Source organism: Echeneis naucrates, chromosome 14, assembly GCF_900963305.1.
Source record: "Echeneis naucrates chromosome 14, fEcheNa1.1, whole genome shotgun sequence".
Classification (NCBI taxonomy): Eukaryota; Metazoa; Chordata; class Actinopteri; order Carangiformes; family Echeneidae; genus Echeneis; species Echeneis naucrates.
The window spans coordinates 11202307-11217565 of NC_042524.1; the positions used below are offsets into that span (position 1 = coordinate 11202307).

A 15259-nucleotide genomic window follows, 5' to 3' on the forward strand; every position below is an offset into this window, starting at 1 on the left:
GGCCAGGATTAAGCTCCATCCATCCCTGACTGTCAGGGTTGCTGGAGTGAATCCCAGCTGATGTGTCTGTGAAGGTTCTCATTTATGCAGCTCATAGTTATCCAAAGAGAAGTGACACTGGGGACCCCGTGTACAGGTCATCAGTCTATCACAGGGCCCTCATATAGAGACATAAAACCATTCACATTTGTATTCAGGCCCCAAGAATTTTAGAGTAATCAGTTAGCCTAAACATGTATGTCTTTGAACTGTGTCACCATGCTGCCCCAGGAATAAGACGTTCATTCCAAATGATGCATCAGCAATTAACACTCCATGTTTTTCAACCAGCTTCAGCAGCAGCTCAGCTTTCCCTCTTTCATATTATTTTCTTAGCAGTCTCATGTGTCCACACCACAGCAGGCCTTGAGGAGGTCTCTACTGAACCTGTAATTCTTGTTTGTTGTTGTACTTGCCACAGGAATCTTGAACAAACAGCAGAGAGATGCATGTTTGATAATGAGGCCAGCTAAAATCCTGACACCTGGTGTCATTTTACTTGAGACTGAGTGACTGAAGCACAGTGCTCTATTCACATTGACCTGCTTTCCAGGGAGTCATGCATGATTTACAATGTGCAAGTGCCATAAAGGTCACTGGCAAAACAAAAAGACACTTAAAATATATATGGAAAATAGAGTATATTGTATTATCATAAATATTGTTTCTACACAAAGCATCAGAATAATTCCAGTGTGACAGACCACTAGAAAGACATATTTTTGACCACATCTTCATATTTGACGATGTCAGTAGAATTTTCTTTGTGCTATTTTTATGTGAATATGGACTGACTGTGGCCCTCGGCTCTTATCTCTACCAAGTTAAGAAAACTGATCTCGGTCCTGCATTCATTAATGATAAACTTCTCACATGACATACTCTCGAGTCCACTCCTCCTCCCTTATTCCTCACCATAACCACACAAACAAACTCATCTCTTGCATGAAGATATTTTAAAACACTGTGCAACCACAGTGTAAGTGCAGAATCAGCATCTCATTAACCGGACACTGTGCGGCTTTCCACCTTTAAATAGTGGACTGAGTGTCGAGGTTGCAGCATGTTGTGAGCAAACACAGAGCATTGCTGTGAGATTCCAGATTTCTAAATCTATTTTAATCCTAATCCCATCAGTAGAGTTTACTCCGCTGTCTGGTCCCCACATGACCTCTGAAATTAAAATCTAGAGCCTTTAATTTTGCAACTCACCCAATATGAGTTGAAAACAAGGGAAATTTAGTCTAATCCTACTATAGCCAAATAGAAGAATGTCTCTGCTGAGCTCATCACCTCCCAATTCAGTTTGAAAAGTTTATGGTATCCCCATGACCCGACCCCGGATAAGCGGATGAAGCTGGATGGATAAAAGTATATGGTTTTGTGTGACATGTAAGATTTCTTTTTGTGTGTACGATTGTGGTGAAACAATCCAAAAACACCAAAATCTCAGCAGATTCTACAAGATGCTTATTTTGAAGAGAAATAACGTTGGTCTTTTGTGGGGGATTCTTCTCGTTAAGGAATATTCCCCTAATAGTTAATGAGCATGTGTGTAAAGCTCACCTGTCCACTCATACATCCATCTTGTAAAATAGATGAGTTCAGTATCATCGTGTTATTCTAATCCTGCAGGAGAAGGAAAGAGGGAAAGAGAGAAAGAAAAAACTAATGAATAATTGAGTCCAAATCAGTTTAGTGAGCCCCGTTCTTTCCTGCTGTCAGTCTAATGAAGGCGGTCTCTGCAACTGGATTCTCTAAAATAACGTCTCTGGAGCAGGGAAAGACATGACTTCAGGTATCGGAGAGAAAACTGTTTTTGTGGTCCAGTAAATTTTTGCCTTTCCATTTTTCTATGGGTTATCATCTTTTGGAGTAAAGAGGTTGTTGGACTCAGGATCATCATGATATCATGGTGGCCCAACTGCTAGGGCTGGCCTTTCTGTTTCTACCCATCAGCCCGGTCCCCTTTATAGCTCATGGTAAGTCCTCCGATGTCTTGGGATTCATGTAAACTTTCTGCAAGAAAATGCTTTGAATTGATGATTTCAATGACTGACGATCAAGACAACTTAAGAGGATTACCAGTCGGAGTGAGCAAAATGATTTATGAATTCTCTTTGTAGAAATTAAAATTTTGAATTATAGCTTCACTAATACCTGGATAGCAATATTTGAAGATTAATAGCAATTTATTGATATTCTTTTTTTTGTGTGCATATATCCAAATAAACCAAAAATTATAAAGTTCATGGATTGTCCACACAATATTTTTCTGATTAGGACATTTTACAGCTACAAAAATTTCAAGTATTAGTTATCTTCTGAGGAGCAACACAGCTTCTGAACTTTCAGTATCTCTGCACTGAGCTAAAATGGGGGGATATATGAACAAGGCCTTTTTATCTGCCCGTCTGTTATTCTGAAATCAGAATTAAGAGATAAAATCAAAAGGTTTCACATGAGACAATATACATTGCATCAGAAACAGAAACAGTTCAAAGATAAATTGATAAATGTGAGCTTACATTGCATTTTTTCCTCCGGATATTTATGGATTGCTACATATTTGTTTAATATTGTTCATGACTTATTGAAAAAAATGCCACCAAAGATTTACCTTTGGGTATGTGAGAGAGTTACAGTAAAGAAGAATAGCTGAGGAGGTAAATGAGGGTTGATGAAGTGAATGTATCTGGAAAAATGTTTGTACTAATCCAGCCATGTGTTTTGAAACCCTGTATAAATTATCCATCTGAAAATTAAAGTGAAATGAATCTTGTAATTTTAGACGAGCAGAGCAAATGACACCCCTCATCTCCTTTTCCTTCACACACACACACACACACACACTTCGATGCATGTCTGTTTGTATCCTCTCCCTCCTGCAGCGGTGCAGATCAATCACAGTGGGGAGGTGGTGTACCAGGGCACCAGTGTGTACGGGGTGGTGGACAAAGCAGTGATCCTGGAGTGTGGCACAGCATTGCCTGACATGTACATCTGGAGCTTCACCAAGCCAGGCACCGACGCCATCAAGGCTGTGGTGTATGATTTAGGGAAAGGACCGAGGATCCAGAAGCTGGCTGAGACGTTGGGAGAGCTGACAGTCATCTCAAACAGTGCATCTGTGAACATAGAGAAACTGCCCCTGGCTGCACAGGGCCTATTTACCTGCCAGGCCTTCTATGATATTGAACAGGAGCCCATAGTCTACTTCTACTATGTGAACCTCACTGTCCGGGGTAAGACTTCACTTTTCGGGTGGGGGAGGAAGGGGGGGTTGCTTGTGTAGTTCACTTACACCTTAAGATAAGATATTGGATATTTTTGGCCAACTTCCAGATTCAAAAATCTGACAACAATATGGTGACTGACATTCCTGATGAGAATTCTTCAAGTTGCCAACAAAACAGGATATTTTACAGCTTAATAATAAACGTAGGTGGACAAAACAAATATATCTTTGTGGAACCTGAACTGCACTATCATTTGGCTTACATAAAACAATGAGTATGACAGTGCTGGATCGAGAAACATTTGAAATGCACAACCATTGATGGCATTGGTCAATCCAGAGCTACAGTGTCAACAATGTCCAGAAACACAAAGCTGCATATTATGTGAGAGAATGTCCACAAAGGAGCAGGAGCATTTAGTAGTCTAGGCTGCATATGAGCCAAATCCCTGAACCCTCTACACACACCTCCATGTTGTGTGACTTTGTCTTAAATACAGTTCCAGTCAGTAAGCCTTATCTGCTGATGAGTGACGTATCTCCAGTGGAAGGATCTACAATGTGGATGCGCTGCCATCTGGAGAATGGGACTGGACCGATCCAATATGTGTGGCAGCATGAAACCCGCGGGGGCAACGTCTCAGTCTTTGCACAGGGCAACACCAGCATGATCAACGTGACCAACGTGAACCGCAACCACACCGGCTGGTACCGCTGTGTGGCCAGCAACGCTGTCAACAGTGAGAGCTCCAGCCGCCTATGGCTGGACACCATCTGTGAGTATTTCTGGATGTTTGGGGGTAAGGCTTGGGTTCTTCCAACAAAATTAACACAATCTGTTTTATTCTTCCTTTTATTTTATGAACATTAATTTTTTCTCCTTTGTCTTGAATTTGAAAATCCTGCTTGAATCCGATGTATTTATACCATAACAACAGTGGTTAGACTTTGAGGCACAGTGAGAAGACAAACATATTTTTAAAATTCACACACATCACCTGAATGAATAATTGGAAAAGTACTGGTGATCGCAGTTGGACATTAAGCAGCTAAAGAGTCAATATTTCCCTTAAGAGTAGGTGGAGACCAAAAGCATAGGGAACATTGAAATTTAATTCACAAACTCCAAATGATGGATTGTTGTACTTAGTTCTTAACAGAATGACATGCGGTTGGTTGCCAGTGTTAGGAACATGTCTGTGTTGTAACTTAAGTGTCCTCATATGTGTCCTTGTCCTCAGTTGGTCCGGACATTCCCCAGATAGACGTCACACCGTACAGCATGACAGAGCGGGGATACTCAGCCCTGGAGAGGGAGACTGTTTCTTTACTCTGTCAGGCTCAGTCCAACCCGGCCAGTCAGTACGTCTGGTTCTACAACAACTCCCAAGTCTACACCGGACCACAGTTCACCATCACCAAGATCCTGCGCATGCACACTGGTGACTACGCGTGCTTGGCACAGAATACCTACCTCAACACGCGCTCCAAAAAAACCATCAGCCTGACTGTCTACTGTGAGTGTGACCTTTGACTTCTGATCTCCACTGCTGTCATCAGTCTTACTTCTCTGCTTGCCTCTTTTTCTTCAGCTGTGTTCCTCTGTCTTGGTACTGCAAATAGCAATGAGATGTGAATAAATTAAATCGGTTTTGATTGATTTTGATTCCAGAGCATCTCCTCTTTCTCCTTCCTGTTAAACATTCTCCCTCTGTTGGAAATGCATCGCTTCTCATGTTTCATGCTCGACATTCTCACTAACACTTCAAAACACACTCATAAGTTTACAAATTCACTCATACACCCACACACCAACAACACATGGCAGCGTGTGGAAGTGCTGCAGCCCTATTGTCCTGTTGGGGCCGTCTGGGAAGGTGATGGGACTCTGTGGCAGGTACCCCGCTGTGATGTTACAGCCATGGCAAGTGCTGGTTGGCTAGGAAGCTGGCACTTGCCATTTCTCGCTCTTGTTTGTTTTGTGTTTCTGCTCTTCTGCCAGTCACTCTGATCAAGTATCTCATTTAAAACATCACATCATAGGTGATGTGCCTTTTTATATGCATATTCTGGATTTAAAAAAAAAAAAAAAAAAAAGGCCTTGTTTCCAGCCCAGTATGAGAAAAGCTTGCAAATAAAAGATATCTAATGAAAATTATATTTTGTTTTTGTAATTTAGCTACAATGATATCTTTATCATAATCTTAAATAAAAGCCCCACAGGAAGCTTCCTGGGCTCTGATGACCTCAAGTTACCCCAACTTTGCATGTCACTTCCACGTTAAGCTGCATGTTATTCCCACAGACCCACCTGATGGCTCCCCCTCATGTTCTGTGCAACCAGCACTGAATCACACTTCCCTGAGGCTGCTCTGCTCTTGGCCTGGTGGATTCCCCTCCGCCTCCCTCCAATGGACTGGAGACCTGAAACAAGTGAGACAAGAGGAGGGCGACACAGAGCAGCAATCTCCTCCTCAACGCAACACTGCCATCTTCCTGCCATCTGGAAGCCTGACTTCTAACAACAGCTTGTTCACATGCATGGGCTCCCACCTTGCACTCAAAAAACCAATCGAGTGCAGCACACGTGCATGTGAGAATCACATTTAGGAATAGACATGATTGACTATGTAAGTTTTGCAGACCTCTCACACATTCCTCCAACCTCTTCTCCATCAGATGTTCCCCCTGCACAGCCAGTTTGTTTTGCCTATGTGACTACCAACCGGCAGTATCTGATGTTGTCCTGCTCCTGGGATGGAGGGGCCCCAAAAGCCATGGTGTGGTGGGAGGGTCCAGGGGGCAAGGGCAAAGGTGGTCAAGAAAGCTCCAACCTCTTGATCCTTCAATACGGCACTGCCCGTGGCGGGAAGCCCTACACCTGCCATGCTAAACACCCTCTTCTGGCCCAAACCAGCACTTGTAGGCTCACACTGGGTGAGTCCACACTGTCAAACAGTTAAAAAAAAAAAAAAAAAGGCAGATATGGTTCGTTCATTCATTATCATAATTGCTTGTCACCTGTAGAGGCTCCTGTGTTGCTGACACAGCGCAGAGTTGTGTCTGTATATGAGGGCAGTGACGTCCAGCTCACTTGCAACCTGAGAGCCAACTATCTTCCTGTCAGTGAAATTACCTGGGTCAACAATCAAGGTGTGGACATTCGAGACACCTCCAAATACAGGCTGCTGCGAACATCTGCATGGGCCAATCTGACTGTGAGAAACACGGATGAGGCTCAAGACAGCGGCGAGTACAGGTGCACCACCTCCAACGCAGTAGGAGGAACTGAAATCAATGTCACTTTAGTGGTCAAGAGTAAGACTTTGTATTTATTTTATTTTTTAAGAATAATCCATTTCTACCTGAGTTTCTCAAGAGCACTTTCATAAAGCCATAAAGAGTAGCAGTATCAGGCTTCAGTGAACATCTGCATACTAAAAATGACTAAAAGGTTATCAATTTCACCGTGTTTAACATGCTAAAAAGCGAATTAGCACAGAAATTGGACAGAAGTGCACATTTCCACTCGGCTGTGTTTTTTCTCAGGGCACCCCATGCCCCCCAATGTGACCCTGATCAAAGTGATGTACAACAGTCGACAGCGTAACGAGGTGGAGCTGGAGTGGCAGGTACAGAACGAGGAACAAGGAGGGTGGACAGGTTTCATCCTGGAACACAGATTGGTGTCAGAGAAACCGGGAAGGAGAGGCAGAGGCAATGATTCAAAAGAGGACACAGAGGAAAGGATTGCTCCACCAGTCTGGTACCGTAACATAATCCAGGACCCAGAAGTCAGGATTCACACAGTAGGGAGACTGATACCAACCATAACTTACCAGTTCCGCATCACACCCATCAATCACCGCACCACTGGACACCCTTCTGCGGCAAAGACTCCAGGTATAGTATGTAAACAGAGTGTAAAACTGAATGAACTCATTCTGAATGTGACGTCTTCACAAGGTGTCTAATGTGTTAGATTATCATTAATTATTTGCTTAAATGCTCTTATCTTGCTATTAGTGACTTTGATGACCAACTAACATTTTTGCCTTTCTGTTTGTGTTATCCACTTAGGTGAAAGACTCACACCCAAGCAACTAGAAACACATACAAAAATTACACAATTTCACAGCTCTCAGTCACTTCGCCCTTACCTCCTTCCTAACTTTTTCTTTAACTGGCCCTGTGTGCTTCTTCTTGTAAAGTCTGTTAATCAAACCATGTCTAGTAAGATCTGATCAGACCAGACCGGCTCTTTAGCGTGCAGTACGGTCTGGTAGTCCCCCCATTGTAAGTCAGATGTCACGGTAGAACAGCCAAGTGGTTTTTCAACCCTTGTGTTGTCAACATATCTGTAAACAGTGTCTACTGTGAAGAGACACAATGTAAATTTTGTTGAACCATTAGTTAAACAAATCAGTGAAAAAGCTGACATTAACCACCATAAGCCCGTGATCTCACCAGACCAGGAGGCAGTGCCTGTGAGGGAGTTTTCTCTTGTCCGCCTGACGACTCCTCTTTTATACCGATGAAGCTCAAGCTTCAATGAACCTCCTCAGCATAATAAAAGAAAGGATGAAAAGACGAGATGAAAGAAGTTACCTCTGAAGCATCAACCCCTGAGGATAGTTTTATATCGGTAGGAGAGGGAAGTGTGACTACACACATATGGCTCATAAACCATAAACAAGGAAACATGATTATATCTGCCCAGGTGCTACCCCTTACTGACCTAAGGTCTGCTGCTGTCAGCCCTGGTACTGGTAAGATCAGCTCTATCTGGAGCAGCTGCCTGAGCCACTTACTCATCAGGTGGGCAAGAGAAAAACTCCTTCATAGTATCAAAACCAGATATACAATAAACCTGAACAAGGGTGGATTTACTTGCAAACAACTTCTGTTTGTGTGAGTAAAAATATGGTATTCCTCCTGTTTAAAGTCAATTTTTTGTTAACCACATTTGTTAGAAAAACTTTTTTTTTTATTTTTATTTTTTTACATTTATTGTGTTCTGGCTCACATTGTGATTGAATTTGTGAAATTGGTGCATGTTGTGCCACCAGAACAAGACAAACACGGGTTGACAACCACTTGAGAGTGAGGAAACAAGGTGAAGAAAGACATTTGTTATGTCAGAGGTGTACTATGTTTGCGATGTGTAACTGTGATGTGTTGCAGCGGAGCCACGCTCCAACATGTACCCTGCTGTTGTTGGAGCAGCTATAGGCGGGATGCTCTTTGCAGCCATCATCACAGTGCTGCTGCTTGTGTACCTCATCCGCAACCGTAACAACAATCCTCGTGAGTCCTGCACACAACCACCAATATCCTAGTGACTTCTATTTGTCCCATTATGTGACATCCATCTCTGTTTTCACCCCATAGGACTACATGACTTGCTGTTTGGCTCGTGAGTATCTGCATACCTGCATATGGATACATTGATAACTTTGTGTGTATCAACATGCCATTAATAGTATTTCTCGTTTTGGTGTGTCCAGACGGCATAGCCAGTCGAGGGAAAACATTAACTTTCCAGAGGACGAAGCGGTAGGAGGGCCGGAGGGAAGAATAGAGGAAATCAGTGGATTATCCAGCCTAGGCAAGATAAACCAACACCAAACACACATGCATATAAATGTCAGGGTTTCCACTCATTTCAACGTTTCTGCATTTAAATTGGGTTTCCCATCAAATACTGACATGCACCTCCAGCTGGCTGATGCAGAAACTTGAAACTAGTGAGTCCATAAGCTCACTAGGAAAACCTTTATGGAGGTAATAAATAAGAAGTAAGTAAGAAGTAGAGCCATCTCACACAGGCTGCAGGTCAATCAGACTTCTTTTTACATCTAGTGAAGTCGCCCTCCGATGGTCATTAGATAGAATACATGTCTCTTCTATGAGCAGTCCATGATCCAGACACTACTGCTTTGTCTGTTTAAAAAAAAAAAAAAAAACTTTATCTAAATTAATTCTTGCAGAATCATCCTCACTGGACATTGATATAGTTTTAGCTGAACTCATAAGGAAGAGGATATGAAATACCAACTGTAGATGGCCACAGTCCGAACGAGTTCTAACTTTAGTCTTTGATCCAGATTGTTCAACAGGGCACTTTCAATCTTGTGGAAACTGCTGATTTGTCCATTTTTTCCGGTTTGGATCTTCAGAAGAGCTAAAAGATTTATCCAAGTCATTATACTATACCATACCTGAAGTCTGGTGTCTTTCAGGTCCAGCCATGGCTTTACCCCGGGCGGCTTCACCCCTGAGTGCCACCCCCACGACCACCACCAGCCAAGCCCCCGCTGCTGGGGTCGACAATGAGCCCGTCAACGTCACCATCACTGTCAAGGCAACGGGCTCATAGTCACCAGTCAGTCACTTTTGGTTGTACTTTAACCTGGAATTCACACTGCGTTAGTTTGCATAGTCACTGACATTCCACCATAATAAGATTTGCTTGGTATCATTTCACTGTAAAACCTGCTCATATCATCATCCTAAGCATGGACATGGTTCAACCAGTTTCTACATTAAATGGTATGTTTGAACACTGCTCAGGAAATAGGAGAGGTTTTCTTCTTGGAAACATGGAACACTTTAATTAAACTGCTATTTAATTTAACACAGAGGCTTTTATATGTGCATGAATAATGATTTCTCCTCATTGTGCACATTGAGTGCGATTTATCACGGACCTTCAGGTTGCACTTTTGGTTTGTTAACTTATTTCAAGACTTTGGACTGTATCATGTCAAATACAATCAGAAGGATCAGTCTTCTAAACGGCAAAACATTGACACTTTTTCAGTGTGTTCACTGACCAAAAGGTTCTGATTTTCACAGTACACGACAGGTTATTACTGTTTAAACAAGTGAGTCTCCGGACATCTAACAGTTTAGTCTCAGAACAGACAGCAGTACATAAAACAATAAACTAGAACCCAAATACAGAGAATGGCAGACCGCATTAAAAGCTTCTGGCGAACAGTTCGACATATACAGGTGTTCTCTTTTATCTCCATGGCAATCAGGCGACACCAGAGACAGAGACCGAAGTTGCTCATGTGATGGAGAGTAAAACCTTCTGAGTGCTGATGATATCGACAAGCTTTTGTTTAATCTTCACAAACAGACGTTTAAACTCCAGACCGTCACCCTGGAAGGACACACAGAAATGTTAACATCTGCTCTCATGCAATGGGCTGCATGTCATCGAAGAACAAATTATCAGGTGGGCACTTTTTAGGCACATTTTGTCTTCCTCACTGTCTTTTCCAAAAGTCTTTGGGGCTTGAAAAAACAACAACAGGGATAACCTGAAAGGAACTGGTGCATTAGAGCCAAAGTCTGCGACTCTGAACCAATGTAAGTCATTATTGGGATAACTGCCCCCAGATCAACTGTCCCAGTCACCATTGAGTCTGCGAGCATGCAATACTTAAGCCACTTCTGAGTTACAAAGAGAGTCATCATGTAACTCAGATGGCATATTAATATTTATTTGCAACAGACATCAGCGATAATGATGTCTGAGGAAAGTGTGAGTTATACTAAAGCTAAAAATATTCATTTCATGTCTGTGTTCAAATTTGACGGTTAAGACTGTCGACTGAGATTCTGATGAAAATTGTGAGAATTGGGTGCCACAGATTTCAAACTATTTTGATTACCTCAATGAGCAGTGTCACAGCCAAAATAAGAAACTATATATGATTGAAAGCTGTAATATACCTTTGCATCTAGCTTTTCTCGAGGCTTATAAAGAGCTGCTGCTTGCTGACGTCAGATGAAGAAGAACTTTGAAAAACTAAAACTCACCTTCGACAGTCTGAAGTCCAACAGAACTCTCTGATTCATCTCCAACAAATGTACTTTGAAGATGAGTTTGTTATTGCGCTTGTCCAGTGTACTCACTGTCACCTAAAAGGCGGAGAGGTTTAATATATTAAGGTCTGTTTTAGTCTATAGCAGAGGGCTTGTGTGTAGCTGCCGGTGCTGTCTTTGCTCATGAGTGTCAAAGAGCATATTTAACCTATGCAAATGTACCTGTTTGGCGCAAGTGAGCTTAAAGCCAAGTGCCAGGCCGTCACAAGCATCTTTCAAGGCAGATAATGATGTGTCAGCATTCACGGCGGTGAAGAAACGCGTCATTCTCCGCACTAACCTCTGCCATGGTGACTGTTTGAAACGGAATAACATTTGGTTAAGATGTTATATACCAATCTTTACTTTTCTTTTCAACAACCTAAGTATGTTCACATGACAGGAAAAAATTATTTCTTCATCAGGTTGTCGATAGTATCATAAAACAAAGGATACATTTATGTGGAGTGTGCAACCTACCTGACTGGCTCCCGGTGTGCCCAGTAGCTGACTACCCAGCAACATGTGCTCTGGCTTTGTGGGCTGGGAGAAGCTGACTTGACCATCAGTCTGACTGATTAACAACATGGCTTCCCAATGACCTGCTGCAAGATCAGGCTGAGAGCTGGAAAACTGCATCCTGTCATCACTATGATGGGAGGAATGTGATGTTAAGCTAGGAGGCACGAAAACAGGCAAATCCCCCCCAAACAGTATAGATTGAAAAGTCTGACCTGTTTGTCCGGGATTTAAGTCCCACATCTGATCGAAAGAGTTTGTTTCCCCCTGAGCCCAGAGAACCCTGTGGCTGTTTTACACCTGAAGAGAAACACAGACACAAATCAGCCTAGTGAACATCTGACTGAATGGACTCTGAATGCTGAAACTTGCCGTGAGTAAACCAGCGGTCCTTCTTTATGTCTGTAATGGTGATGCGTGCATCTGGACTGGCCAGCAGTAATTTGGACAACAAACCTGAAGAGAGACGACGTATGAGAATGAAATGAACCCCCCGGACAATTTTTAAAAGAAGGTATTTAAAATATCACCTGAAACTTACTAAGAGGCATTGGCTGTATTTTCTTCCATGGAGATAGATAGGTTTTCTTTTGAATCCAATCTGAATACTCTTGACAGCTCTCACTAGGTTGGTCCCATGGTAACTCTGACCAAGAAGCAGCACAAAGACGAGTTTCCATTTACTTATCTACTGTAGAGTAGACACAGTATGCATCTTGGAGGTGTTCAGTACTGACAGATGCACAACAACCTTGAATTTCAGTCGTGGAATATTAATTTGCTGGATGTGCATTTTGTGTGTATATTCAGATTTGACTGAGTTATGCCTGCAGTAGTGACTTTCAAAGCTAATCACAGGCACCTTAATTGTTTTAACGAGCTCCATTTCCTAGTTTCTACAACACAACTACAATAAAAAGATATTTCTGAACATTTTATACTTTGCAGCACATATACAGGAAGAATAGTACACAGCAAGATGACCTCAAACTGCTGCTCAAAAATGGCGAATGTTCAAACAAAATTTCCTGAATACTCTCTGTAGCAAAAATCTACAACGTTCACAAGGCCAAGGCTATTTATCTCTATTAATAATAATGGACTAGAGATACGTTTTATCATGTGTTTACCTCTGTAAACAGTTATGGACTATGGCCTTACCTCCAGCCAGCATGGCTGTGAGGACTATCCCACAAGCCCAGATGTCTGCAGGCTGAGCTTTGTACTCTGTTTGGCAGAGCAGCTCTGGAGCCACATATGGAAGTGTGCCACAGAGTCGACTCAGAAGGCGTTCTCGTCCTTTGAAACGAAACATTGTGGCCAGGCCAAAATCTGTCAGCTTCAAGTTATCTAAAGACAGTAAGAGCAACAGGTGGAGGTTATAATAAATGGATGAAGTTTACTGAAGGAGAAACCTCTTAAAATGAACCATCTCATTTTGAAGAGTGTCCTCAGCACAAAACATAATACACAAAACATAGAGCAAAGCTCTCCCGGGCCAATCCCTCACATCTTCCCAGAAAAAAAAAAACAAACAAAAAAAAAACAACACAAAAACATATAAATACATGTACACATGCACAGAAAAAGCTACATAAAAGCAACACAACACTTAAACACTTTACAGTCAGTACACAATGTATTTCCTTACCTTTGTCATCTAGCAAAATATTCTCTGGCTTTATGTCTCTGTGTGTGATACCAACACTGTGGAGGTACTCCTATAAATGTGTGACACAAATGTGAGTCAGAAGACTAACAGTGCAGGAGATCACAACAATCATCATGTTTCACTTACCACAGCTGCTATTAGCTGCTGGAAAAATCTATGAGCATCTTTCTCTACCATTCCCACATCGGGCTCTGAAAGGAAAGCAAGAAAAGAGTTAATAAGATAAATAAAGAGCAGCCACGCAGACAGCATTTGTAAATGAAGTCTGATTAGAGCTACACATTTAACAAGATGGAAATAAACATGATTTGTAGACTGTCGAAGCTCTTTCAAAGGCAAAAGATAAAGCCAAAAGAGCTAAAATAATAATGTGTTTGTGATATTTATTCAGGGTGCGAATGCATTTACATGGGTTGAAAATGAAATAAAAAAATTACCTCAAGAATGAGCTGTGAGTGTGAGTAAGGCAAATCGCTGTAATTCACAGTTAATCTTGAGAGTATTTTTTGGATGTTCTGTAACTGAACGCTTGTGATGTGTAGCCAAAGAGTAAATTGGATAATGAATTTTAGTTTTGCAGACTAGGGTCCAACATAACAATCAGACTTTTGGTTGCACCCTCCAAGAAAGGCTTTTGTTTGCCACCTGCAGCTGCGCAGCTCACCAATTCGATCAAACAGCTCTCCACCAGTGCAATACTCCAGGAAGAGGTACATGGTTGGCCCCTCCTTCCGATGGCCAAAAAAACGTACAATGTTGGGGTGACTGAGCATCTAGTAAACAGTCACAAATGTTGCAGTTGAAGCGCACATATCACCATTCACATAAGGACTAGTAAATGCTGTCTGCACTGGATCAGCTGACCAACCTTATGGATGCAGACCTCCTTCTTGACATTTTCTGCACACTCTTTAGCCTGAGAGGTGTCAATCACCTTCACTGCAACTGCCTCCTCCGTCTGCCTGTTCACCAGCAGTCTCACTCTGAGACACGAACACAGAGAGGTGACATGAATTTGATCACAGAGAACAAGACAAAAAGGAAAAGAAGAACGATGGCTGTGACAGATTGATGTTAAAGCTAGTCTTGGACTGACTGAACAACAGATGAGCGTCAGCTCAGATGATTATTATAATAGATGTACTCAGACTGAAAGCCTCAGAAACAAGCTGTTCCAGTGTCAGGTGAGTGACTGACTCCATCACCTGGAGGTTCACAACGAAGTAGATCAATAATGTACATGACAGCGTTATATAAGGACTCATACTCTCCGTAGGCTCCTTCTCCCAGAGTCTGAACCAGGTCCCAGTCCTGCACAAAAGGCACCGCCATGCTGAAAAAACACACACAAACAAACACAAACACACACACACACACACACACACACACACACACACACACACACACACACACACATTAACTCATGTAACTGCTTAACATTGTCTCCTGAAAAATATTTACCAGCTAATCAGTAAAACTGTTCTGCAATGAAGCAACGCCGTTAAATGTCATTAACTTGACATGCAGGGCTCAAACCTAACAAATCCAAAGCGGAAGGTCCAAACCAACGTGTTGTCGGCTCACAGTGCAATCACATAACATCCTACCTGGACAGTTTTCCTCAGCCGGCGGCAAAGAATAAGATCAGATCAACTTTTTCATGTGTCCGAGACAGTGACCGGAGTGGATTTAGCACAAATTTGGCGCGTTGTTGTTGTTTTTTTCTTTTCTTCCTGCTGAAAATTTCCGGCCTTTCCGTCACTTCCGCTTTCAGCTCTTCTTCTTCTTCTTCTTCTTCTTCTTCTTCTTCTTCTTCTTCGGGTTTTTAATTGTGGTTTTGTTTTACCGCCCCCTCTGGGCTCCTGCAGCTCAGTCCAGGGCCGGCCTCTGTTCACAGTATCAGCTTGAACCCA

The 15259-nt window shown here is 42.3% G+C and overlaps 2 protein-coding genes across 2 annotated transcripts; one reads left to right on the forward strand and one right to left on the reverse strand.

The window, feature by feature from the left end:
* The first annotated feature begins 1951 nt into the window (after nucleotides 1-1951).
* Nucleotides 1952-9656, forward strand: vsig10l2 (V-set and immunoglobulin domain containing 10 like 2). Its single transcript, XM_029519808.1, has 12 exons — nucleotides 1952-2021; nucleotides 2931-3284; nucleotides 3778-4077; nucleotides 4519-4794; nucleotides 5583-5870; nucleotides 5957-6214; nucleotides 6305-6595; nucleotides 6827-7180; nucleotides 8462-8584; nucleotides 8669-8693; nucleotides 8785-8885; nucleotides 9520-9656. Exons 1-12 carry the CDS (start codon nucleotides 1952-1954, stop codon nucleotides 9654-9656), a joined length of 2577 nt encoding a protein of 858 aa, XP_029375668.1.
* A 223-nt stretch (nucleotides 9657-9879) lies between these two features.
* chek1 (checkpoint kinase 1) lies at nucleotides 9880-15093 on the reverse strand. Its single transcript, XM_029519304.1, has 14 exons — nucleotides 14954-15093; nucleotides 14614-14679; nucleotides 14215-14329; nucleotides 14011-14119; nucleotides 13473-13537; nucleotides 13326-13395; nucleotides 12836-13024; nucleotides 12216-12320; nucleotides 12047-12130; nucleotides 11890-11974; nucleotides 11636-11804; nucleotides 11339-11470; nucleotides 11111-11212; nucleotides 9880-10448 (listed from the first exon to the last, which is right to left on the reverse strand). Exons 2-14 carry the CDS (start codon nucleotides 14676-14678, stop codon nucleotides 10353-10355), a joined length of 1386 nt encoding a protein of 461 aa, XP_029375164.1. The 5' UTR covers nucleotide 14679; nucleotides 14954-15093; the 3' UTR covers nucleotides 9880-10352.
* Nucleotides 15094-15259: the final 166 nt, after the last annotated feature.

Bases quoted from the DNA above. Each gene is read 5' to 3' on its own strand.
- vsig10l2 (XM_029519808.1), top strand. From the start codon at position 1,952: ATGGTGGCCCAACTGCTAGGGCTGGCCTTTCTGTTTCTACCCATCAGC. The intron at 8,585-8,668 runs GTGAGTCCTGCA...TTCACCCCATAG, and splicing joins CAACCGTAACAACAATCCTC to GACTACATGACTTGCTGTTT. The intron at 8,886-9,519 runs GCAAGATAAACC...GGTGTCTTTCAG, and splicing joins CAGTGGATTATCCAGCCTAG to GTCCAGCCATGGCTTTACCC.
- chek1 (XM_029519304.1), bottom strand. From the start codon at position 14,678: ATGGCGGTGCCTTTTGTGCAGGACTGGGACCTGGTTCAGACTCTGGGA. The intron at 11,975-12,046 runs GCAAGTTTCAGC...GTTTCTCTTCAG, and splicing joins GGACCGCTGGTTTACTCACG to GTGTAAAACAGCCACAGGGT. The intron at 11,213-11,338 runs GTACATTTGCAT...TCCGCCTTTTAG, and splicing joins AGCTCACTTGCGCCAAACAG to GTGACAGTGAGTACACTGGA.